This window comes from Scyliorhinus torazame, chromosome 9 (assembly GCF_047496885.1).
Source record: "Scyliorhinus torazame isolate Kashiwa2021f chromosome 9, sScyTor2.1, whole genome shotgun sequence".
Classification (NCBI taxonomy): domain Eukaryota; kingdom Metazoa; phylum Chordata; class Chondrichthyes; order Carcharhiniformes; family Scyliorhinidae; genus Scyliorhinus; species Scyliorhinus torazame.
Genome location: NC_092715.1, coordinates 2,215,548 through 2,242,650, shown reverse-complemented (window position 1 = coordinate 2,242,650; position 27,103 = coordinate 2,215,548). Strand labels below are relative to the sequence as shown.

The 27,103-nt window shown below is 44.7% G+C and overlaps 1 protein-coding gene across 4 annotated transcripts in view; it reads right to left on the bottom strand.

Annotated features, from left to right (window-relative positions):
• The window catches only part of LOC140429045 (nipped-B-like protein), an 817,118-nt gene that overhangs the window by 492,749 nt on the left and 297,266 nt on the right, over window positions 1-27,103 (bottom strand). For 2 of the 4 annotated variants that reach the window (XM_072515574.1, XM_072515575.1), the window contains one exon: window positions 4,761-5,375. The exons of 1 other annotated variant lie outside the window; for it this stretch is intronic. In XM_072515574.1, coding sequence (XP_072371675.1) covers window positions 4,761-5,375 — 615 coding nt within the window. Of the gene's footprint in view, window positions 1-4,760; window positions 5,376-7,720; window positions 7,774-27,103 lie in introns of those variants that run through there. One more of the 4 variants, XM_072515577.1, reaches the window with a different exon arrangement.

The window sequence follows — 27,103 nt, the reverse complement described above, 5'->3', positions numbered from 1 at the left end:
AGCCATTATTTTGAGATAAACAACATGTAAGCTAATGTCAGTCACTGGTGCGGGAGTATAAATAGGTGAAGCTCACCAACATTAATATATCTCGACTAAAATTCAACATTTCCTGAAATTTATTGATATTAATTCACAGCGACCGTGTCCATTGGTTGATTGTTCCTGGTTTTAGTCTAATGACATGTGTTCAGCCAATTTGCAGACAGTAAACTCCACAAACAGAAACACAATAACAACATGATTAGTTTTTGATCCTGAAACACTGACTGAGGGGTGAGTGTGCTACCTATTGATCCACGGTTGACATGTTTAACAAAGCATTGCTCGTGCAAATAGCACCCGAATTAAGTGGATTATTCAGCCTCTCAAGCCTGCTCCAACAGTCAATATGGTCACGGCAGATCTTCTTCCCCAATTCCACTTGCCTGCTCGCTCCCAGTATCCCTCAATTCCCCGAGATATCAACCATCAGTCTCACTGATGAAATATCCACTAATTTCTGGGATATAACATAGAAAATACTGCACAGAACAGGCCCTTCGGCCCATGATGTTGTGCCGAACTTTTGTCCTAGATTAAGAACAAATTAATCTACACCCCATCATTCTACCGTAATCCATGTACCTATCCAATAGCCGCTTGAAGGTCCCTAATGTTTCCGACTCAACTACTTCCACAGGCAGTGCATTCCATGCCCCCGCTACTCTCTGGGTAAAGAACCTATCTCTGACATCCCCCCTATCTGGGGCTGTTTAGCACAGGGCTAAATGGCTGGCTTTGAAAGCAGACCAGGGCAGGCCAGCAGCACGGTTCAATTCCCTTAACAGCCTCACCAAACAGGCGCCAGAATGTGGCGACTAGGGGCTTTTCACAGTAACTTCATTTGAAGCCTACTCGTGACAATAAGTGATTTTCATTTCATTCATTTCATATCTTCCACCATTCACCTTAAATTTATGTCCCCTTGTAATGGTTTGTTCTCCCTGGGGAAAATGTCTCTTACTGTCTACTCTATCTATTCCCCATGGCATCTTATAAACCTCTATCAAGTCTCCCCTCATCCTTCTCCGTTCTAATGAGAAAAGGCCTAGCACCCTCAACCTTTCCCCGTAAGACCTATTCTCCATTCCAGGCAACATCCTGGTAAATCTCCTTTGCACCTTTTCCAAAGCTTCCACATCCTTCCTAAAATGAGGCGACCAGAACTGCACACAGTACTCCAAATGTGGCCTTACCAAAGTTTTGTACAGCTGCCTCATCACCTCACGGCTCTGAAATTCAATCCCTCTGCTAATGAACGCGAGCACACCATAGGCCTTCTTCACAGCTCTATCCACTTGAGTGGCCACTTTCAAAGATGTATGAACATAGACCCCAAGATCTCTCTGCTCCTCCACATTGCCAGGAACCCTACCGTTAACCCTGTATTCCGCATTCATATTTGTCCTTCCAAAGTGGACAACCTCACTTTTCAGGGTTAAACTCCATCTGCCACTTCTCAGCTCAGCTCTGCATCCTATCTATGTTTCTTTGCAGACGACAACAGCCTTCCTCACTATCCACAACTCCACCAATCTTCATATCATCTACAAATTTACTGACCCACCCTTCAACTCCCTCATCCAAGTCATTAATGAAAATCACAAACAGCAAAGGGCCCAGAACTGATCCCTGCGGTACGCCACTGGTAACTGGGCTCCAGGCTGAATATTTGCCATCCACCACCACTCTGACTTCTATCGGTTAGCCAGTTCGTTATCCAACTGGTCAAATTTCCCACTATCCCATTCCTCCTTACTTTCTGCATAAGCCTACCATGGGGAACTTTATCAAATGCATTACTAAAATCCATTTACACCACATCCACCGCTTTACCTTCATCCACGTGCTTGGTCACCTCCTCAAAGAATTCAATAAGATTTGTAAGGCAAGACCTACCCCTCACAAATCCGTGCTGACTATCCCTAATCAAGCAGTGTCTTTCCAGATGCTCAGAAATCCTATCCCTCCGTACCCTTTCCATTACTTTGCCTACTGGCCTGTAATTCCCGGGGTTATCCCTATTCCCTTTTTTGAACGGGGCACGACATTTGCCACTCTCCAATCTCCTGGTACAACCCCTGATGACAGTGAGGACGAAAAGATCATTGCCAACGGCTCTGCAATTTCATCTCTTGCTTCCCATAGAATCCTTGGATATATCCCGTCAGGCCCGGGGGACTTGTCTATCCTCAAGCTTTTCAAAATGCCCAACACATCTTCCTTCCTAACAAGTATTTCCTCGAGATTACCAGTCTGTTTCACACTGTCCTCTCCAACAATATGGCCCCTCTCATTCATTCTCTCAGAGAATTCCAAAGAGTCAACCCTTTTGAGTAAAACGTTTTCTCAATTCAGTCTGATCGACCCCTAATTCGAGCGCTGTGCCCGGTATTATTGATTGCCCAGCCAGGGGAAACACCCGGTCAGTGTCGACCCTGTCAGCCTGCTTCACAATCCTGCATTCTGCAGCAAGGTCACCTCTCACCCTTCTAAACCCCAGGAAATACACGGAATTCACTCAGACTTTCATCATAGGGCAACCCTCTCATGATAGGGATCACACTTAATACAATTATCCCTGTGCCTGTAATCCATGATCTAACAAGTAAAGCCTCAAATTAACAGTAATGTCCTTTAAACAACTCATTAAACCGTATGTCTATGAAGGGAGTTTGGATAGACTGGGGTTGTTTTCCTTGGACCAGAGGAGACTGAGGGGGCACATGATTGAGCTGTATAAAATTATATGGGGCACAGATAGAGTAGATAGGAAGAAACTTTTCCTCTTGGAGGAGGGGTCAATGACCAGGGGGCATAGACTTGCGCTAAGGGGCAGGAGGTTTAGAGGGGGTGTGAGGGGAATCCTTTTCACCCAGAGGGTGGTGGGAGTCTGGAACTCGCTGTCTGAAAGGAATGGTAGAGACAGAGACCCTCATAACATTTAAGAAGTATTTAGATGTGCACTTGCGATGCCAGGGCAGACAAGGCTATGGGCCAAATGCTGGAGAATGGGATCAGAACAGTTAGGTGGTTTCTGTTGACTGGCGCAGGCACGAGGGGCCAAAGGGCCTTTTCTGTGCTACAGACCTCTTTAACTCTATGTTCAGCCTCATCAATACAATTGCTCCCTTTTGATAGGATAGACAGCTACGGAAGGCAGCTACAGAGGGCTTGTGCCCAATCGAAGGTATCAACCAGTTGAACTATCAGCATTATTTTGGCTTCACGATGCCAAGTGCAGATTGAGGAAAATCAGAGCTGAGTTTAGAACATGAGCCAGTCGCTGTCAGTTGGACATTACCAGACCAGAGGTGTGAAACCAGTTCAAAGAAAAGTGAAGTCACTTTTCAGATAGCTGTCAACTTATCCAAAGTCATAAAAATGTACATTCCACCAGATATACACATCATGATTACATGGTTTTGGACACTAGAAATTCAAATTCTGAAATCATATACTATTCTAGAATAAAACATTAACAGCTGCACAAGTCTGCACTTAACCAAAAGGACTGGGTTCAAAACAAGCTTGGTTATCTTGACTCAAAAAATCATGGCTGCACAGCAGAAATGCTCATTCCCCATTAAATCCAAGAATAATGGTGTTGGCAAATAAAGCACAGAACACCAGAAGAATGCTCAACCATGGGCAACCAACATTTGCACAAAAGGTTTTATTAATTAATTCAAAATCTGTGCAGCTTTTTTGTGCAAGTGGGAGCGTCAGAAATTTAGCAATCACTCTGGAGAATGGACAAGAACCAAGAACAAAGCCAACAGACAAGTTCTAAATGGATTTGCAACCATCAATCTTCCCCAGTAATGTCGCTGGCATGCGTCAAATCCTGTATGTGGCACTGCTGCACATGTCACAAGGTCGATTACCCTTCACCAAATCGCACAGGTATATGTTTTCAAGATAAAGATAGATAGTTTTTTGAAGAATAAAGGAGTAAAGGGTTATGGTGTTCGGGCAGAAAAGTGGAGCTGAGTCCATAAAAAATCAGCCATGATCTCATTGAATGGCGGAGCAGGCTCGAGGGGCCAGATGGCCGACTCCTGCTCCTAGTTCCTATGTTAATAGATTCTGTTGTTTAGCATGATGGGCTTGCTGTGTGACAGAACAGGCCAAGACACATTGCTTTCAATCACATCTTTGAATTATGCCATAAAATTTACTGGAAACAAGCAGACCAACTTCTCAAAATTAATGCTAGATGACTATAAAATATGAGTCAACAGTGAGTGTGCAGGTCTGTACTGAACAGAGGAATAGGCGCTTGGTAATGTTTAGTATACATTTCAACTGTCTACACAAAACTGTACACTTTACTTTGAAACAAAGAAAATCTCCTACTTTTGACTTTGATAAAGAATTCCAGCGATTTGTAAGAACACTGCATCTCTAAGAGTTAAATTCAAATTCTGCATTCCTTAACTATAGCCAGTCCAATTTGAAAAGATCGAACGCAAGTCTGCCAATGGAAAGTTTCCAAAAGCAACCAGAAACTACAGTCACTCTCAAAAGCAGAAATAGAACCTCCAAGCAGATGATTATGTAGCAGCAATAACTTCCTTGCCAGACTCCTCCATAATTGGTAAGTGGAACTTTGTTTGGAAAAGGTGAGAAATGGAAGAGGAGAGGGCAGAGGAACTTTAAAACTAACTTTTCCGTATAAATTTCACAAGATTCTCTTTCACATATCGAAATCTCACCTTTGTCCTGCACCTCCTTGGAACATCTCTCTCTCTCCATGGCAGACTCTCGTTCTATCCGTTCAATCTCTGCTAAAGCATCCAATTCTACCTCATCGTATGGTGTCATAGTCTGTTGTTGTGATTGTTGCTGTAGTGGCTGTGACTGTGCTGTTTTCACTGTTCCAACTGCATTATTCTGTTGCAAGACAGTGACCTGCTGAGCTTGAAGGAAAGCCTGCTCCTGTTGAGGCACACACGGAGCAGAAACATTCATTGAGCCATGGATATCATTAGGAGTCCCTGGCTGTTTTGCAGTCTGTTCTGGGAACTGCACACTGTTCAATTCTGCCTCATTTTCTGTACTGCTGTCCATGTTTGGGAGCATATCATCCTGCTGATCTCGAACTCGAGATAGCCTCAAAGTGAGCTTTGTACAGTCTTTAGATGGAGAGCTGACAATGTCATACATAGCAGTCTTATCTGCCTGTTCTGTGTCATCCTTGGTGAGCTTAGGCTTTTTATTTTTCTTCTTGCTTCCCATCCTGTCTGGGGAGTCCAGCAGAATATCAGGTGGGGCATCTCTGGGAGAGGTGTAAGGAGGCGGCGACTGCAAGATCAGAGGCGGCCTGGATGCTGTCAGCACAAAAAAGGTAGAGTTCAAATCTAGTGCATGGACTGCAGGGTACAAAACTTCTAAACAGCATTTTAACTTGTATGAAATATTGTCACTGCACCATCCAATAGCTTTACAAGTATAATTCTGCAAACTCCCAGTGATAAATATTCTAAGATATAAAAAATTGCTCACCCCAGTTACAAACCTCAGCTCAATCTGGCAATCTGAAATCTATCCTATTAACTGCCAAAATCATGGCAAGGATTATAACTATGGAAAATAAAATGGGGGAAAGTAAAGGTTGTTCTTCAAAATCACCTTCCATACAAACATACATGGGATTTGTGCCTGATCAGCTGAAGCAGGACAGAGTCTGAAGATCTCATGTCAGTGGATGCCCCATTCCAATATTAATCACATCAAATGCACTTTAGAATATGAACTCTGAAAAGTAAGCAAGGATCATCTATTTCTGACTAGCTGGCCTGAATAATCCATTTGCAACATCCTGCTCCTCAAGGAAACCTTTACCAAGAACACTGGCAAGATTCACCACGTGAAAGTGATCCTGTGAAGCAGTAACATGAGTGAAAACAGCTGAAGAGGACACGCAAAGAAAATGATCAAGGGACGTGAAAGTAGCTGTGACTAATAGACCAAAAGTATGAAGAGCTACATTGAATGCCATCCTTCTCAGTAGCAGAGATAGAATTCCCAAACTGGAACGACAATAGGCTTTAAAGACAAGATCCTGAATAGGGATCAGAATTAGATTTCCGTAATAAAATGTTTACCATTTTTTTTCCCCCAAGTACAGGTTTAATTCCATAATACTTCTCTCTCAATTCTCAGGTGTGCAGAGCTCAATTATCTAAGTACAAGGCAAACATGTATTCTTGAACACCAAAAGAGTATTAACCAACAGGAATATGTTGGTATAAGTTGGTGATTACCAAGTCCAAGGAAAGTACTTCCAGCTGAATGCACATTTCACTAGAAGTAAAGGATTTGGCAATGATTTTGTAGAGATTTAAAAAGGTGTATCCTTTAGATAGATACAAGTGCCAGCAAATCATTTCATTTAGCCCATGAAAATCACTTTGAATGTGCTTGTATCTCAGATCAAGCACTTATGCAGTTTTGATGCTGAAAGCACCAAGCATAGAAATATTTATTCCTGTTCAGCTACTGAGAAACCAGATTCCTGTAAACAAAGGCGAACTACTATTCCCAGTGCCCAAGGATCTGAGGCAATGGCAGTCCATTACCCAAAAATGAGTCAACGGTGATGTTATAATGGGCAAGTGCTAAGTGGAAATGGACTGCAGGAGTCCACTTTGGACAAGGTTGTTCATCATGCTGAAAATCAGTGACTGATCTGGATCAAGACAACAAAAGTTGCAATTGCCTTTGAAAAGTAGGCAACACACTTAAACTCTTAAAACTTCAATGGATTTAAGGCTATCGCCTGAAAAGGACATGGTCTGCTCCTGGTTGAAGCACTTTAATTGCCCTTCAGCAAAGGAAGCTAGTCCATTTGCCTCGTCAGGAAACATACTGGTGTAAAATCTCGCAGAAAGTTGTCCAGTATATCTATGGTTGATGAATGATCAGAAAAGAAACAAGGACTGAGCATCATCACCCCAGCTTTACAGGTGCAGTGACATTACAGGTTGAATCAAACTGGGATTGAACAACAAAAACCTCATCAAAAGCAGATCGTTACTCCAGTTCCGAGATACAATAAGAAATATGGATGGGGCACTAGTTCATCCCACAAATAGGTGCCATAAACATGCATGCAGGCTGGCAAACTGCAGTTTACACCTTGGGAAGAAATAAACATAAGATCATAAGTACAAAGAGGGGTAGGCCATTTTGCCATTTGACTCTGCTCTGTAAAATGCTGATCGGATTGTGGCCTCAACTTCACCTTTCAGTTTTCTCCCAGAACCCTCAACTCCCTTGATCAAAACTCTATCCAACTCAGTCTTAAATGACCCAACCTCAATTCTCCCTGGGAAAGAGCATTCCATAAGACATAGGAGCAGAATTAGGCCACTCGGCTATGCCAGGTGTTAGGCTAACTGGCCTTAATTTCCTGCTTTCTCTTTGTCCTTTCTTGAATAAAGGTTGTTAAATTCAATTTTTTTCCCACTTGGAGCATTTTGGAAGATTATAACCAATGCATCTACTATCTCTGCAGCCACTCATAAGGATGCAGGTCACCTGGTCTAATAGTTTCATCAAACTTTGTTCCCAGTGATGGGGATTGTTTTAAGTTCCTCCCTCACATTCACCCCTTGATTTTCAAGTACCTTTGGGAAGTTTTCTAAGTCTTCCAGAGTGAAAAACAAATTACCTTTTAACACCTCTGCCATTTCCTTGTTTTTCATTACCAGTGGCCCAGACACACTTCCTAGAGGACCAACACAAGCTTTTGTTACTCTTTACCTATTTAACCACTTGTAGGAATGCTTAATCTCTGCTTTTATTTTAACTTAGAATTTACAGTGCAGAAGGCCATTCAGCCCATCGAGTCTGCACAGACCCGTGGAAAGAGCACTCTACCTAAGCCCACGCCTCCACCCTATCCCCGTAACCCAGTACCCCACCTAACCTTTTTGGACATCAAGGGCAATTTATCATGGCCAATCCACCTAACCTGCACATCTTTTAAATGTGGGAGGAAACCGGAGCACCTGGAGGAAACCCATGCAGACACGGGGAAAATGTGCAGACTTCGCAGAGAATGACCCAAGCTGGGAATCAAACCTGGGACCCTGGAGCTGTGAAGCAACTGTGCTAATGTGCTGCCCTATCTGTTAGCTTCCTCTCATACTCTATTTTCTCCCTCAAATTAATAATAGAAAATGAGGGAGAAAGTATTTTGCTGATTCTTAAAATTTGACCAATCTTCTGACCTACCACTAACTTTTATAAATGACTTGGAGGAGGGGGCTGAAGGGTGGGTCAGTAAATTTGCTGATGACACCAAGATTGGTGGAGTAGTGGATGAGGTGGAGGGCTGTTGTCGGCTGCAAAGAGACATTGATAGGATGCAGAGCTGGGCTGAAAAATGGCAGATGGAGTTTAACCCTGATAAGCGCGAGGTGATTCATTTTGGTAGGACAAATTTGAATGCGAATTACAGGGTTAACGGCAGGGTTCGGAGGAATGTGGAGGAACAGAGAGATCTTGGGGTTCATGTCCACAGATCCCTGAAGGTTGCCACTCAAGTGGATAGAGCTGTGAAGAAAGCCTATAGTGTGTTAGCATTTATTAACAGGGGGATTGAGTTTAAGAGCAGTGAGGTTATGCTGCAACTGTACAAGACCTTGGTTAGACCACATTTGGAGTATTGTGTGCAGTTCTGGTCACCTCATTATAGGAAGGATGTGGAAGCATTGGAAAGGGTGCAAAGGAGATTTACCAGGATGCTGCCTGGTTCGCAGGATAGATCTTATGAGGAAAGGTTGAGGGAGCTAGGGCTTTTCTCTTTCGAGCGGAGGAGGATGAGAGGTGACTTAATAGAGGTTTATAAGATGATGAGGGGGATAGATAGAGTGGACGTTCAGAGACTATTTCCTCGGGTGGATGTAGCTGTTACAAGGGGGCATAACTGTAAGGTTCAGGGTGGGCGATATAGGAGGGATGTCCGAGGTAGGTTCTTTACTCAGAGTGGTTAGTGTGTGGAATGGACTGCCTGCTGTGATAGTGGAGTCGGACACTTTAGGAACTTTCAAGCGGTTATTGGATAGGCACATGGAGCACACCAGAATGACAAGGAGTGGAATAGCTTGATCTTGGTTTCGGACAAAGCTCGGCACAACATCGAGGGTCGAAGGGCCTGTTCTGTGCTGTACTGTCCTATGTTAACCATTCCAGATTTGTTTGAGGTTTCTTTCAATGTGACGATATCCTTAACTTCCTTATTATAGGCCATAAATAATCTTTCTTCGAGCTCTTCTTTCTAACTGAGATAAATCTTTGCTGATTGTTATTAAATATGTCCTTAAATGTCTGCTCCTGCATCTGTGTCCTAACTTTTAACCTAGCTAGTTTCCCAGTTCATTTCAGCACTGCCTTCACATCCTTTCAATTACTTTTATCCATATTTAAAACGCGAGCCTTAGATCCCCCTTCAAACTGAACATGAAATTCTATAATGTAATGATCTCCATTGCCTAGTCTCAATTACCATAAGATTATCGATTTATTGATCAATCCTGTCTCATCCTGGTCATGTATAGCCTGATCGGCTGTAGAACGTGCTGCCTAATACTCTGATGAATTTATTTTCCAGGCTACCAATCTGATTCATCTAATCGACATTTGGATTGAGGTCACCCATGATCATTGTGGCAGCATTTTTCACATTATGTCCTACTACGCAACTACTGTTAGAGGGCCTAAAAATATGCTACTCCCAGAAATGGAGTCTTATCTCTACCCAAACCTATTCCACATCTTGCTTTTTCAACATACGGTAATCTCTCACTGTTCAGAATCATAAAATCACTACAGTGCAGGAGGCCATTCGGCCATCGAGTCTGCACCAACCCTCTGAAAGAGCACCCTACCTAGGCCCACGTCCACAACCCCACCTAACATTTTGGACACTAAGGGGCAATTTATCGTGGCCAATCCACCTAACCTGCACATCTTTGGACTGTGGGAGGAAACCGGAGCACCCGGAGGAAACCCACGCAGACATGGGGAGAATGTGCAAACACCACACAGTCATGCAAGGTTGAAATTGAACCCGAGTCCCTGGTGCTGAGGCACCATGCTGGCTGTACCAAGTCATCTTTGATTAACAGAGCTACCCCACCACATTTTCCTACCTTCTTGTCTTTTTGAAATGTTAAATATCCTTCAAAAAGATTTATATTTGTGCTATCAGTTCATCCATCTTGTTACGAGTGTTGTGCACATTTAAAAAAGAGCCTCTAATTCGGTCTGAACATTTTTACCTACTCTAATGTTATTTGTGGTTGTACTCTTATGTTCGTACATCCTGTCCCTTCTTGTCAAGACTCTGGTCGTCATTACCTGCCCTTGCCACACTGAGCTATTTTTTCTCTGTTCTTTTGTGGGATGTCATCATAACTGGAAAGGCCAGCATTTGTTGCCCTTGAATGGAGTAACTTGCTCAGCAATTGCAGAGAGCAGTTAGGTGTTAACTGCAATGCTGTGTGTCTAGATTCACATATAGTTCAGACCAGGTACAATTGGCAGATTTCCTTCTCTGAAGGGCATTAGTGAACCACAACAGTTGATATTAGTTGTAATGTTCACCATTACTGAGACTAGTTTTCAATTCCACATTTATTAACTGAATTGAGGTTCACCATGTTGTCAGAGCATTAGCTTGCGCTTCTAGATTACTAGTCCAGACATTACCACTATGCCACCATCTCTCCCTATTGCCTTGTCCTTTCTCGTTAACTTTCTAAATTTTCCCTCATGTAACCACTCGTCCTTAGACAGCTGGTTTGCGATGCAGAGCAAGGCCAGCAGTACGGGTCAAATTCCCGTACCGGCTGAGGATATTCATTAAGGCCCCGCCTCGTCAAGCTTGCCTCTCACCAGAGTTATGGGGTGATCCTCAGGTTAAACCACCACCAGTCAGCTCCCCCCTTCAAAGGGGAAAGCAACCTATGTTCATCTGGGACTATGGCAACTTCAATAGCCTCTAAGATACAATACAGGGGCTGGTTTAGCTCACTGGGCTAAATCACTGGCTTTTAAAGCAGACCAAGGCAGGCCAGCAGCACGGTTCAATTCCCGTACCAGCCTCCCCGAACAGGCGCCGGAATGTGGCGACGAGGGACTTTTCACAGTGACTTCATTGAAGCCTACTCGTGACAATAAGCGATTTTCATTTTTCATTAAAGAAATGATTGGTTGAGGAGTATTGCTTCTTTTTGCTCTCAAAACCCGGGCATTAGTTTAAACTAGACCTGGGAAATTTTAAAATTCATTGGGGTAAATATAATGAGTACAACGTAAAATTTCGACAACAATTCCAATCTTGGAGGGCGTGGCTGACAGCAAGGGTGATATCAATTGGCTGCAACAGGACACATCGGCTGACACAATAAGCAGACAAAAATTAATACAGACATGTGAGGCAGTGGCAAGACAAGGCCAAATGGCAGTGTACAGGGACAGTGAGACTCAGGATCTTTGAAGGTGGCAGGACGTGGTCATCACTGATGAGGCCAGCATTTGTTGTCCAACCCTAATTGCCCTTACTGTTGTGGATCTTCCCTAAAGTGAACCAGATGGGTTTTTATAACAGTTGATAATTTTGATGATGAATTTTGTATTCCAGATTTATTAACTGAATTAAAATTCCACCAGCTGCCGTGGTGACATTTGAACCCACGTCCCAAAGCAAGAGTGAGAGTCTCTGGAATACTAGCCCAGCAACATTGCCACCACGCCACTGCCTCCCCACACATTGAGAGTAGATAGCACACCAATTGCGACCTGAGCCATAAGACATAGAAGCAGAATTAGGCCACTCGGCCCATCGAGTCTGCTCCGCCATTCAATCACGGCTGATATTTTGTCATCCCCATTCTCCTGCCTTCTCCCCATAACCCCTGATCCCCTTATTAATCAAGAGCCTATCTATCGCTGCCTTAAAGACACTCAGTGATTTGGCCTCCACAGCCTTCTGCAGCAAAGAGTTCCACAGATTCACCACCCTCTGGCAGAATAAATTCCTCCTCATCTCGGTTGTAAAGGATCGTCCCTTTAGTCTGAGATGGTGTCCTCTGGTTCTAGTTTTTCCTACAAGTGGAAACATCCTCTCCACGTCCACTCTAACCAGGCCTCACAGTATCCTGTAAGTTTCAATAAGATCCCCCCTCAACCTTCTAAAGTCCAACGATTATAGACCCAGAGTCCTCAACCGTTCCTCATATGACAAGCTCTTCATTCCAGGGATCATTCTTGTGAACTGCCTCTGGACCCTTTCCAAGGCCAGCACATCCTTCCTTAGATACTCCAAATGGGGTCTGCGCAGGACCTTATACAGCCTCAGAAGTAGATCCCTGCTCTTCTATTCTAGACCTCTCGACATGAATGCTAACATTTAATTCGTCTTCCTAACTGCCGACTGAACTTGTACTTTAATCTTAAGAGAATCGTGAACAGGACTCCCAAGTCCATAAGACATAGAAGCAGAATTAGGCCACTCGGCCCATCGAGTCTGCTCCACCATTCAATCACGGCTGATATTTTCTCATCCCCATTCTCCTGCCTTCTCCCCATAACCCCAGATCTCCTTATTAATCAAGAACCTATCTATCTCTGTCTTAAAGACACTCAGTGATTTGGCCTCTGCGCAGAGTTCCACAGATTCACCACCCTCTGGCTGAAGAAATTCCTCCTCATCTCAGTTTTAAAGGATCGTCCCTTTAGTCTGAGATTGTGTCCTCTGCTTCTAGTTTTTCCTACTAGTGGAAACATCCTCTCCACGTCCACTCTATCCAGACCTCGCAGTATCCTGTAAGTTTCAATAAGACCCCCCTCATCCTTCTAAACTCCAACGATTATAGACCCAGAGTCCTCAACCATTCCTCATACGACAAGCTCTTCATTCCAGGGATCATTCTTGTGAACCTCCTCTGCACCCTTTCCAAGGCCAGCACATCCTTCCTCAGATACGGGGCTGTTTAGCACAGGGCTAAATCGCTGGCTTTGAAAGCAGACCAAGGCAGGCCAGCAGCACGGTTCAATTCCCGTAACAGCCTCCCCGAACAGGCGCCGGAATGTGGCGACTAGGGGCTTTTCACAGTAACTTCATTTGAAGCCTACTTGTGACAATAAGCGATTTTCATTTCATTTCACGGGGCCCAAAACTGTTCACAATACTCCAAATGGGGTCGGACCAGAGCCTTATACAACCTCAGAAGTGCATCCCTGGTCTTGTATTCTAGCCCGCTCGACATGAATGTTAACATTGCATTTGCCTTCTTAACTGCCGACTGAACCTGCACGTTAACCTTAAGAGAATAGTGAACAAGGGGACGCAAGTCTCTTTGCGTTTCTGATTTCCTAAGCATTTCCCCATTTAGAAAATAGTCTATGCCTAAATTCCTCCTTCCAAAGTGTAGAACCTCTCACTTTTCCACATTGTATTCTGTCATGATGTCCACATCAGCATATCATGGTGCAACCACACACACACTGATGGACAGGTAGTTGGACCAACCAGCACACAATCACAGCCAATCATGCACTATAAAACAGGGAACATCACAGTTCCCGCTCATTCTTCTACCAGGAGATAGCTCAGAGCACAGAGCTCACAGCGCGCCACTCAAGACATAGACCATGTGCTGAGTGCCTCACTAGGATAGTGATAGGGCTGGGTCCACAGGTTAGCTGGTGAAGCACGTACCCAAGCCAGCAGTTAGTAGTCGTCGTTAAGACAATAAAACAGAGTTGTACCATCTACAGCCGTGTTGGATCATTTGTGCATCGGAACACCCAACACGACATATTCCATCTGCCACTTCTTTGCCCAGTTGCCTAGCCTGCCCAAGTCCTTCTGTAGTTGATATATTCTGCAGTCACCGTGTACCAATGGCGAATGGAGTGATTGTAGGGGCTTTTCACAGTAACTTCATTGCAGTGTTAATGCAAGCCCACTTGTGACAAAAAGTTTATTATTCCCTACTTTTAAATTCCATCGCCCTTACAATAAAGGACAACATCCCATTCGCCTTCCAAATAACTTGCATGCTAACTTTGTGATTCAAGGACAAGGACACCTAGGTCCCTCCGCATTGCAGCCTTCTGCAGTCCCTCTTCATTCAATATCTACTTTCCTTTTTATTCTTCTTGCCGAAGTGTACTGCCACGTTTTCCAACATTATATTCCATCTGTCAAACATTTAATAATAATAGTTAATAGTGTCACAAGGGCTGGTTCAGCACAGTGGGCTAAACAGCTGGCTTGTAATGCAGAACAAGGCCAGCAGCGCAGGTTCAATTTCAGTACCGGCCTCCCCGAACAGGCGCCAGAATGTGGCAACTAGGGGCTTTTCACAGAAACTTCATGGAAGCCTACTCGCGACAATAAGCGATTATTATTATTAAGTAGGCTTACATTAACACTGCAATGAAGTTACTGTGAAAAACCCCTAGTCCCCACAATCCAGCACCTGTTCGAGTACACCGAGGGAGAATTCAGAATGTCCAATTCACCTAACAGCACGTCTTTCGGGACTTGTGGGACTGGAGCACCCGGAGGAAACCCATGCAGACACGGGGAGAATGTGCAGACTCCGCACAGACAGTGACCCAAGCCGGGAATCGAGCCTGGTATTCTGGTGCTGTGAAACAACTGTGTTACCGCCGTGGCCCCCATGCACACGCCGTGGCCCCCATGCACACGCCGTGGCCCCCATATACATATCCTTTTGCTGATGCTATGTCATCTTCATAACTTACTTTCCACCTAGCCTTGTAACGTCAGCAAATTTGGCGACAATACAATCAGTCCAATTATCCCATTGCATAGCTTGTAAATATTTGAAGCACCGACACTGATGCCTATGGCACCCCACTAGTTAGTTTACCAACCTGAAAATGGACTATTTATGCCAACTTTTGTCGGTATGATAGTAAAACATTTATCGATGCTAATAATATTATCCCTTACACCAGAGGCTCGTGCCATAATCATAGTATAATTACAGCACAAGAGGCTGCCTTTCAGTAGGACAGGTCTGCACCAGCATACGGAAGCAGCAATTCAACTAGTGCCACTCCACTGCCTTGTCCATTTTCAGAAAATGATCCAATTACCCTTTAAAGCCTCGTAGTGAAGTTTCCCTTGATGTGGCACCTTATCAAGTGCCTTCTGAAAATCCAAATACACTACATCTGCTGGTTCCCATTTTATCTAACCTGTTTGTTCTGCACTGTATGTTCTATGATGAGAAGTCTAAATTAGGGTTCTGTATGTATGTGAATGCACGGCATGCTGCAGGCACAGACAGCCATGTAGAAATATGCTGTGGCTACAACAGAGCTGCCTCAATAAATGACAGGGCTGAGAATGAAAGATCCCTGGACACGGTGTTCAGGAAAGGTAGAAAAGGGAAGGATTGGCACTGTTGATTAAGAGCATTGCTGTGGTGCCAATGAGGATCCCTTGGAGTGAAGGGCAAAATTTATTACGCTACACCTAAGAAACACAGGTATGTTTACACTGCTCGGTATAGTCTATAGGTCAACAACTAGTGGGCAAAATATAGTGGAACAAAAAGCAGGGAAATTGAAGAAGTCAAGGAAGGGAAGCGTTAGAGATAGGCCATTTGATGGAGAGAAGGGTGGAAATTGGAAACAACGTTTCTGGGCCTCCATCTCCCACCAGGATGGTCTGAGAGCTCTTTATTTCTTCCTTAAACAGAACCCAACAAACCCCCATCCACGACCACCACCCTCCTCTGCCTGATTGTACTTGTTCCATTGCTAGCCTGTAAAGAGTGAATTTAAAAACTGAACAATTCCCCCTTTAATTTATTTCACTTCCTCCAAACTCAGGATGTTATAACAGTTACCCGCATGGCTCCTATTAGGTCTGTCGTTTTGTGGGGCATGTGGAATATTTCTGGTTCCAGTCCTACTCAGGCACCCTTCCCCAGCTCCTATTTGATGACCATATTGGTGCCTTTTCTTCCTCGTGTATGAAACTAGAAAATGCCAGTTTTGTTTCCAATTTCCACCTTTCCCTCAGCTTCACCTGGTCTTTCTGGGACTCCTCCCTTCCCGGGCTTAAGCTTTCAACTAATATTTATTACAAATCCACCGGCTCCCATAGTTACTTTGACTTGCTTCTTCACACCCAGCCCGACGCATAAGGTGGACCAAGTGTCAGTGGGAGAACATTTAGGAAACAGTGTCATTGTATCTTAAGGTTTAGGTTGGTTATGGAAAAGGCAAGGAACATTCCAGAGGAATAATCAATGGGGGAAAGCAAACTTTAACGGGGCAAGAATGGGTCAGATCCACAGATTGTCAGGCAATACAAACGGAAAAATGGGCTACCTTCAAAGAAGAGATTGTACGGGCAGATTTAAGGCATATTTTCACCAAGAGGAAAGGTAGGGCAATCAAATCCCAAACTCCCTGAATCTCGAGAGAGAGAGAGAGAGAGAGAGAGAGAGAGAGAGAGAGAGAGAGAGAGAGAGAGAGAGAGAGAGAGAGAGAGAGAGAGAGAGAGAGAGATAGTGTCAGGTGAATAATACAACAGAGGACCAGGCTGAATATCGAAGGTTCAGAAGGGAATTGAAAAAGCAAATAAAAGCACAGAGGGACGACAGGAAGAAACTGACAGGAAACTTGAAAGGGAATCCAAGTCTTCTGCTGGCACAGAACAGTAAGACGGTGGTGAAAAAGAGAGTGGGGTATTTTCGGACCACAATGGGAATTTACAGAGACAGGGGCCAGGCATCACTACTCCAATTTGCTCAATCGCATTATTCATTTTGGCTTCAATTATTATTTCTAGAAGGGCCCCACCACGGAGGTTAAACTGACGAGCCTGTACAAAGAACAAAGAAAATTACAGCACAGGAACAGGCCCTTCGGCCCCCCAAGCCTGCGCCGACCCAGATCCTTTATCTAAACCGGTCTTCTATTTTCCAAGGATCTACTTCCCTCTGTTCCCTGCCCGTTCATATATCTATCTAGATGCATCTTAAATGATGCTATTGTGCCCGCCTCTACCACCTCCGCTGGCAAAGCGTTCCAGGCACCCACCACCCTCTGCGTAAAAAACTTTCCACGCACATCTCGCTTAAACTTTCCCATCTCACCTTGAAATCGTGACCCCCTGTAAGTGACACCCCCACTCTTGGAAAAAGCTTGTTGCTATCCACCCTGTCCATACCTCTCAATTTTATAGACCTCAATCAGGTGCCCCCTCAACCTCCGTCTTTCCAACAAAAACAATCCTAATCTACTCAACCTTTCTTCATAGCTAGCACCCTCCATACCAGGCAACATCCTGGTGAACCTCCTCTGCACCCTCTCTAAAGCATCCACATCCTTCTGGTAACGTGGCGACCAGAACTGCATGCAGTATTCCAAATGTGGCCTAACCAAAGTCCTACACAACTGTAACATGACCTGCCGACTCTTGTACTCAATACCCCATCCGATGAAGGCAAGCATGCTGTATGCCTTCTTGACCACTCTATCGACCTGTGTTGCCACCTTCAGGGTACAAAGGACTTGAACTCCCAGATCTCTGTACATCAATTTTCCCCAGGACTCTTCCATTGACCGTATAGTCCGCTCTTGAATTAGATCTTCCAAAATGCATCACCTCGCATTTGCCTGGATTGAACTCCATCTGCCATTTCTCTGCTCAACTCTCCAATCTATCTATATTTTGCTGTATTCTCTGACAGTCCTCCTCGCTATCTGCAACTCCACCAATCTTAGTATCATCTGCAAACTTGTTAATCAGACCACCTATACCTTCGTCCAGATCATTTATGTATATCACAAACAACAGTGGTCTGAGCACGGATCCCTGTGGAACACCACTAGTCACCTTTCTCCATTTTGAGACACTCCCTTCCACCACTACTCTGTCTCCTGTTGCCCAGCCAGTTCTTTATCCATCTAGCTAGTGCACCCTGTACCCCATACAACTTCACTTTTTCCATCAACCTGCCATGGGAAACTTTATCAAACGCCTTACTGAAGTCCATGCATATGACATCTACAGCCCTTCCCTCATAAATTAACTTTGCCACTTCCTCAAAGAATTCTATTAGGTTTGTAAGACATGACCTTCCCTGCACAAAACCATGTTGCCTATCACTGATAAGTCTATTTTCTTCCAAATGTGAATAGATCTGATCCCTCAGTATCTTCTCCAACAGTTTGCCTATCACTGACGTCAAGGTCACAGGTCTATAATTCCCTGGATTATCCCTGCTACCCTTCTTAAATAAAGGGACAACATGAGAAATTCTCCAGTCCGCCAGGACCTCATCCGTGCTCAAGGATGCTGCAAAGATATCTATTAAGGCCCCAGCTATTTCGTCCCTCGCTTCCCTCAGTAACCTGTGATACATCCCATCCGGACCTGGGGACCTGTCCACCTTAATGCTTTTTAGAATACTCAAAACTTCCCCCTTCCTTATGCCGACTTGACCTAGAGTATTTAAACATCCATCCTGAGCCTCAACATCCGTCATGTCCCTCTCCTTGGTGAATACCGATGCAAAGTACTCATTAAGAATCCCATTTCCTCTGACTCCACGCATAAATTCCCTCGTGTCTTTGAGTGGGCCAATCCTTTCTCTAGTTACCCTCTTGCTCCTTATATACGAATAAAAGGCTTTGGGATTTTCCTTAACCCTGTTAGCCAAAGATATTTCATGACCCCTTTTAGCCCTCTATATTGCATGTTTGAGATTTGTCCTACTTTCCCGATATTCCTCCAAAGCGTCATCAGTTTTAAGTCGCCTAGATCTTCTGTATGCTTCCTTTTTCATCTTAACTAGTCTCACAATTCCACCCATCATCCATGGTTCCCAATTCTTGCCATTTCTATCCCTCATTTTCACAGGGACATGTCTGTCCTGCACTCTAATCAACCTTTCCTGAAAAGACTCCCACATTTCAAATGTGGATTTACCCTTAAACAGCTGCTCCCCATCCACATTCCCTAGTTCCGATCAAATTTTGTTATACTTGGCCTTTCCCAATTTAGCACTCTTCCTTTAGGACCACTCTCGTCTTTGTCCATGAGTATTCAAAAACTGACGGAATTGTGATCGCTATTCGCAAAGTAATCATCGACTGAAACTTCAACCACCTGGCCGGGATCATTCCCCAATACCAGGTCCAGTATGGCCCCTTCCCGAGTTGGACTATTTACATACTGCTCTAAAAAACTCTTCTGGATGCTCCTTACAAATTCTGCTCCATCTACGCCTCCAACATTCAATGTTGGGGAAGTTTAAAATCTCCCATCACGACCACCCTATTGCTCCTACATTTTTCTATAATCCGTCTACATATTTGTACGTCTATTTCACATTCGCTTTTGGGAGGCCTGTAGTAAAGTCCCAACAATGTTAGTGCACCCTTCCTATTTCTTAGCTCTACCCATATTGCCTTAGTGCTCGAATCCTCCATCGTGCCCTCCTTAATCATAGCTGTGATATCATCTCTGACCAGTAATCCAACTCCTCCACCCCTTTTACCTCCCTCTCTATCCCTCCTGAAGCATCTATACCCTGGGATATTTAGTTGCCAGTCTTGCCCTTCCCTCAACCAAGTCTCCGTAATACCAATATCATATTCCCAGGTACTAATCCAAGCCCTAAATTCATTTGCCTTACCTGCTACACTTCTCGCATTGAAACAAATGCATCTCAGACCACCTGTCCCTTTGCATTCATCATCTCTTCCCTGCCTACTCTTCCCCTTAGTCACATTGAGTTTATTATCTAGTACCTTACTGGCTTTAGTTGCTGCCTCTTTACTGACCTCTAACTTCCTAATCTGGTTCCCATCCCCCTGCCACATTAGTTTAAAACCTCCCCAACAGTGTTAGCAAAAGCAGTTGTGGGGTTTATCTTAACACCCTTTCCTGAACAATGGTGTAAATGTTTGCAATTCTCTAGTCCTCTGGCACACTTTGCATTTATCTTTAACAAGTAGCAAGATGCTACCTTGGTTATTGTGAAAATCAAAATGAAAAAAAATGGTCCGACAAATCAAAAGGTTTAAAATTGATACAGTGGTGGTATTGGATAGGCTTGCTAACATCACTGTGGATATACCTACACCACTTGCCTGCAGTGGTTCAAGAAGGAAGCTCACCACCACCTACTCAAGGAGACAATAAATGCTAGCCTAGCCAGCAATGCCCACATGGCATGAAATAATAATTTTTAAAAGGCTCTCTGTATTCAGCCGATTAGGACCAGATGAAATGGGCCCAAGGATACTGAGGCAGAGAGCGTATGAAATGTCCACATCTTCTTTAGACACTGGGTTGATGCCAGAGTACAGGAGAATTGCAAGTGTTCACACCCTCGCTCAAAAAAGGGTGAGAAGACTGGTCCTGCAACTCCAGGCCAGTCCATTTCACCTCAGTGGTGGAGCTCTTCTAGAAATAGTTAATTCAAGACACAAGGACCGTGCGGTGATCACTCCTACCATTCCTGTCGTGGACAGATGCATCTGGGCACTTACTTTTGTTTTTCAATGAGGTACCAGAGGGTTGATGAGGGTGACATGGATTTCCGAAAGGTATTTGATAAAGTGATACATAACAGACTGGTGAGCAAAATGAGTGATAAAGAAATGAGGATCATTAACAACTGGGATAGAAAATTGGCCGCGTATCAGGAAACAGAGAAAAGTGGATGTTTTCCATGAGTAGGAAGATTTGCAGTGGAGTTCTCTAGGGATTGGTGTTAGGACTTTGCTCCTCCTACATACAGTAATCAGCTAGATCTTGGTGTACAGTGGACAATTTCAAAACGGAATTATAGCAAAGTTGGAAGTCTTATGAGGAGACTTAGGCGGCACAGTGGTTAGCACTGCTGCCTCTCAGCTCCGGGGACCCGGCTTCAACTCCGGCCTCATCTGACTGTCGGTGTGGAGTATAATAATAATAATCTTTATTGTCACAAGTAGGCTTACATTTTCACTGCAGTAAAGTTACTGTGAAAATCCCCTAGTCTCCACATTCCGGCACCTGTTCGGGTACACAGAGGGAGAATTCAGAATGTCCAATTCACCTAACAGCACGTCTTTCGGGACTTGAGGGGAAACCGGAGCTCCCGGAGTCAACCCACGCAGAAACAGGAAGAACGTGCAAACTCCACACAGACAGTGACCCAAGCTAGGAATCGAACCTGGGCCTTGGCGCCTGAAGCAACTGTGCTATCCACTGTGCTGCCGTGCCGCCCAAGTTTACACTTTCTCCCCGTGTCTACGTGGGTTTCCTCTGGGTGCTCCAGTTTCCTCCCAAAGTCTAAAGATGGAGTTTAATCTGGTCAAATGTGACGTAATGCATTTTGGAAGGTCTGATGCAGGTAGGGAATATACAGTGAATGGTAGAACCCTCAAGAGTATTGACAGTCAGAGAGATCTAGGTGTACAGGTTCACAGGTCACTGGAAGGGGCAACACAGGTGGAGAAGGTAGTCAAGAAGGCATACGGCATGCTTGCCTTCATTGGCCGGGGCATTGAGTATAAAAATTGGCAAGACATGTTGCAGCTGTATAGAACCTTAGTCAGGCCACACTTGGAGTATAGTGTTCAATTCTGGTCGCCACACTACCAGAAGGATGTGGAGGCTTTAGAGAGGATGCAGAAGAGATTTACCATGATGTTGCCTGGTATAGTGGGCATTAGCTATGAGGAGCGGTTGAATAAACTCTGTTTGTTCTCACTGGAACGACGGAGGTTGAGGGGCGATCTGATAGATGTCTACAAAATTATGAGGGGCATAGACAGAGTGGATAGTCAGAGGTAGAGGGGTCAATTACTAGGGGCATAAGTTTAAGGTGCGAGGGGCAAGTTTTAGAGATGTACAAGGCAAGTGTTTTTTTTGGGGGGGGGTTTTTTTTTTAAACAGAGGGTAGTGGGTGCCTGGAACTCGCTGCCAGAGGAGGTGGTGCAAGCAGGGAAGTTTAAGTGGCATTTGACAAATACATGAATGGGATGGGAATAGAGGGAAACGGACCCCGGAAGTCTAGAAGATTTTAGTTTAGACAGGAAGCATGGTCGGCGCAGGCTCGGAGGGCCTGAGCCTGTGCTGTACTTTTCTTTGTTCTTTGTTAGCACGGTAGCACAGTGGTTAGCACAGTTGCTTCACAGTCCCAAGTTCGATCCCCGGTTTGGGGCGGCACGGTACCAAACCTCAGCCCATACTACCTAGCTAGCAGAATTGCTTCACAGCTCCAGGGTCCCAGGTTCGATTCCCAGCTTGGGTCACTGTCTGTGCGGCGTCTGCATGTTCTCCCCGTGTCTGCGTGGGCTTCTTCCGGGGGCTCCAGTTTCCTCCCACAGTCCAAAGATGTGCAGGTTAGGTGGATTGGCCATGGTAAATTACCCTTAAGTTTCCAAAAAGGTTAGATGGGGTTCCTGGGTCACAGGGATAGGGTGGAGGAGTGGGCTTTGGTAGGATGCCCTTTCCAAGGTCCGGTGCAGACTCGATGGGTCAAATGGCCTCTTTCTGCATTGTAAATTCTTTGATTCTATGTGCAGGTTAGGTGGATTGGCCATGATAAATTTCTCCTTGATATCCAACGGGTAAGATGGGGTTCCTGGGAGGCTGGGCTTAAGTAGGGTTCTCTTTCCAGGGGCCGGTGGAGACTCGATGGGCTGAATGACCTCCTTCTGCACTGCAAATTCTGATTCTACTATAGAACTTCAAAAGTACACTGGCAGGTTGTTGAAATGGGCAGGCAAGTGGCCAATGAAATTTGATGAAGAGAATTGTAAAGAATGTGCAGACACAAGTTAAAATTAACGGTGCAATTCTTAAGGGGGGGGGGGGGGGGGTAGGAGCAGAGAAAACCAGGGTGTACATCTGCATAAACCAGTGAAGCTGGCAGGGCAGATTAAGAGAACGGTTATTAAAGCGCATGGAATCATGGCAGAATCAATAGGAGCAAAGAGTACAAAAGCAAGAATGTGATATTAAACCTGTATATGGATAGAGCAGGGACAGGAATGGTTGTTGCAGGTGCCGGGGTTTAGATATTTCAGTAAGCTCAGGGAAGGTGGTAAAAGAGGGGGAGGGGTGGCATTGTTAGTCATGGACAGTATTACGGTGGCAGAAAGGACGTTTGATGAGGATTCGTCTACTGAGGTAGTATGGGCTGAGGTTAGAAACAGGAAAGGAGAGGTCACCGTGTTAGGGGTTTTCTATAGGCCTCCGAAAAGTTCCAGAGATGTAGAGGAAAGGATTGCAAAGATGATTCTGGATAGGAGCGAAAGTAACAGGGTAGCTGTTATGGGGGACTTTAACTTTCCAAATATTGGCTGGAAACGCAATAGTTCGAGTGCTTTAGATGGGTCTGTTTTTGTCTAATGTGTGCAGGAGGGGTTCCTGACACAGTACGTAGATAGGCCAACAAGAGGCGAGGCACATTGGATTTTGTACTGGCTAATAAACCAGGACAGGTGTTAGATTTGGAGGTAGGTGAGCACTTTGGTGATAGTGACCACAATTTGGTTAAGTTTACTTTAGCGATGGAAAGGGATAGGTATATACCGCAGGGCAAGAGTTATATCTGGGGAAAAGGCAATTATGATGCGATTACGCAAGACTTAGGATGTATAGGATGGGGAAGGAAACTGCAGGGGATGGGCATAATTGAAATGTGGAGCTTGTTCAAGGAACAGCTACTGCGTGTCCTTGATAAGTATGTACCTGTCAGGCAGGGAGGAAGTGGTTGAGCAAGGGAACCGTGGTTTACTAAAGTAGTTGAATCACTTGTCAAGAGGAAGGAGGCAGCTTATGTAAAGATGAGACATGATGGTTCAGTTAGGGCGCTTGAGTTAAAAGTTAGCAGGAAGAACCTAAAGAGAGAGCTAAAAGAGCCAGGAGGGGACATGAGAAGTCCTGGCAGGTAGGATCAAGGAAAACCCTAAAGCTTTCAATAGATATGTCAGGAATAAAAGAATGACTAGGGTAAGAGTAGGACCAGTCAAGGACAGCAGTGGGAGGTTGTGCTTGGAGTCCGAGGAGCTAGGAGAGGCGCTAAATGAATATTTTTCGTCAGTATTCACACAGGAAAAAGACAATGTTGTCGAGGAGAATACGGAGATACAGGCTACTAGACTAGACGGGCTTGAGGTTCATAAGGAGATGTTGTAAGCAATTCTGAAAAGTGTGAAAATAGATCAGTCCCCTGGGCCGGATGGGATTTATCCTAGGATTCTCTGGGAAGCTAGGGAGGAGATTGCAGAGCCTTTGGCTTTGATCTTTATGTCATCATTGCCTACAGGAATAGTGCTAGAAGCCTGGAGGATAGCAAATGTTGTCCCCTTGCTCAAGAAGGGGAGTAGAGACAACCCCAGTAACTATAGACCAGTGAGCGATACTTCTGTTGTGGGCAAAGTCTTGGACATGATTATAAGAGATAGGATTTAAATTAATCTAGAAAGGAATAATTTGATTAGGGATAGTCAACACGGTTTTGTGAAGGGTAGGTCATGCCTCACAAACCTTATTGAGTTCTTCGAGTAGGTGACCAAACAGGTGGACGAGGGTAAAGCAGTTGATGTGGTGTATATGGATTTCAGTAAAGCGTTTGATAAGGTTCCCCACGGTAGGCTATTGCAGAAAAATACGGAGCCATGGATTGAGGGTGATTTAGCAGTTTGGATCAGAAATTGGCTAGCTGTAAGAAGACAGAGGGTGGTGGTTGATGGGAAATATTCAGCCTGGAGTTCAGTTAATAGTGGTGTACCACAAGGATCTGTTTTGGGGCCACTGCTGTTTGGTATTTTGAGAAATGACTTGTAGGAGGGAGTAGAAGGATGGGTGAGTAAATTTGCATATGACACTAAAGTCGGTGGAGTTATGGACAGTGCGGAAGGATGTTGCAGGTTACAGAGGGACATAGATAAGCTGCAGAGCTGGGCTGAGAAGTGGCAAATGGAGTTTAATGCAGAAATGTGAGGGGTGATTCATTTTGGAAGGAGTAACAGGAATACAGAGTACTGGGCTAATGGTAAGATTCTTGGTAGTGTGGATGAGCATAGAGATTTCGGTGTCAATGTACATAGATCCCTGAAAGTTGCCACCCAGGTTGATAGGGTTGTTAAGAAGGCATACGGTGTGTTAGCTTTTATTGGTAGAGGGATTGAGTTTCGGAGTCATGAGGTCATGTTGCAGCTTACAAAACTCAGGTGCGGCCGCATTTGAAGTATTGCGTGCAGTTCTGGTCGCCGCATTATAGGAAGGATGTGGAAGCATTGGAAAAGGTGCAGAGGAGATTTACTAGGATGTTGCCTGGTATGGAGGGAAGATCTTATGAGGAAAGGCTGAGGGAGTTGAGGCTGTTTTCGTTAGAGAGAAGGTGGTTAAGAGGTGACTTAATTGTGAGATACATCTCTGACAAGATGATCAGAGGATTGGATAGGGTGGACAGTGAGAGCCTTTTTCCTCGGATGGTGATGTCTAGCACGAGGGGACATAGCTTTAAATTGAGGGGAGATAGATATAAGACAGATGTCAGAGGTAGGTTCTTTACTCAGAGTAGTAAGGGCGTGGAATGCCCTTCCTGCAACAGTAGTGGACTCGCCAACACTAAGGGCATTCAAATGGTCATTGGAAAGACATATGGACAATAAGGGAATCGTGTAGATGGGCTTTAGAGAGTGGTTTCACAGGTCGGCGCAACATCGAGGGCCGAAGGGCCTGGACTGCACTGTAATGTTCTAAAACACCAGCTCAGGCTCAACTGGAGCAGTGTGTTCAGTGTGTTCAGTTCTGGGCACCACATTATAAGACGAAGTATTGGAAAGGATGCCAAAAACATTTCATGAGAATGGTTACATGGATGAGGAACATCAATTACGCGGATAGATTGGAGAATTTGGAACTGTTCTCCTAAAAGAGAGAAAAGAGACAAAAGCAAACCAGGAAAGGCAAGTGGTTCATCTAATTTTGCTGTTTTTTAGTTAAAAGTGCAGTGTAGATTAGTGTCTGATTGGCTGAAGCTGCCCCCACCCTAATTGCTGAGAGGCAGTTATCTGGCAGTCACCTGAGGCCTGTTAAGGGGCACAAAGGTACACATTGTTTTCTTCTCTTTGAAGTTTTAGTGTGAGTCATCCTAAAGTCTGTATAAAAGACAGACAGAAAGCGCACATTAGTAAGCATTGCGCAGGTCAAGGACACACAGCCTGAGTGAGAGAGATACAGACCGAGTGAGAATTTGGTAATTTGGTGCAGTGAGGTAATTCGGTGAAGAGTGGGAGGAGGTGCTTTTTCCCTCCTGTTTTGTTCTCTCTCTTTCTTCGGGCCTAATTTTGGGAGCCGTTCGGAGGAGGAGGAGCAGTCTCTGTGAGTATAAAAATCTAACGGAAACGTCCTGTTTTCCATTTTTTCCCCCAAAAATGACGTCAGAGGGAAGCTGTGATCTGAGTGGTTGATAGCAAATCTGCCCCAAATTTTAAAAAAAACACAGCTAAACTCATAAACTTAAATTAAACTAATTAATTAATTAGTGATGGCTGGTCAGGTGATGTGCTTGAGCTGCTTGATGTGGGAGCTGGCAGATCCCATTGCAAGCTGCAGCGACCACATCTGCAGTAAGTGTTGGCTGCTCGAAGAGCTCCGGCTCAGAGTTGATGAGCTGGAGTCGGAGCTTCAAACACTGAGGCACATCCAGGAGGGGGAGACTTACCTGGACACTGTTTCAGGAGGCAGTCACACCTGTCAGAGTAAGTAGTTTAAATCCTGCCAGTGGCCAGGGACAGCAGGGTGTGACTGCAAGTCAGGCAGGTAAAGGGAACCAGCAGTCAGGAACTCAGGAGCCTCAGCCCTTGACTCTGTCCAACAGGTATGAGGCACTTGCTCCCTGTGTGGATGGCGAACAGGGCTGCAGGAAGGATGAGTCAGCTGACCAAGGCACCATGGTTCAGCAGGCCATTCAAGGGGAGGGAGTAAATAGGCAAGTTATAGTTGAAGGGGATTCTATTATCAGGGGGATAGATAGTA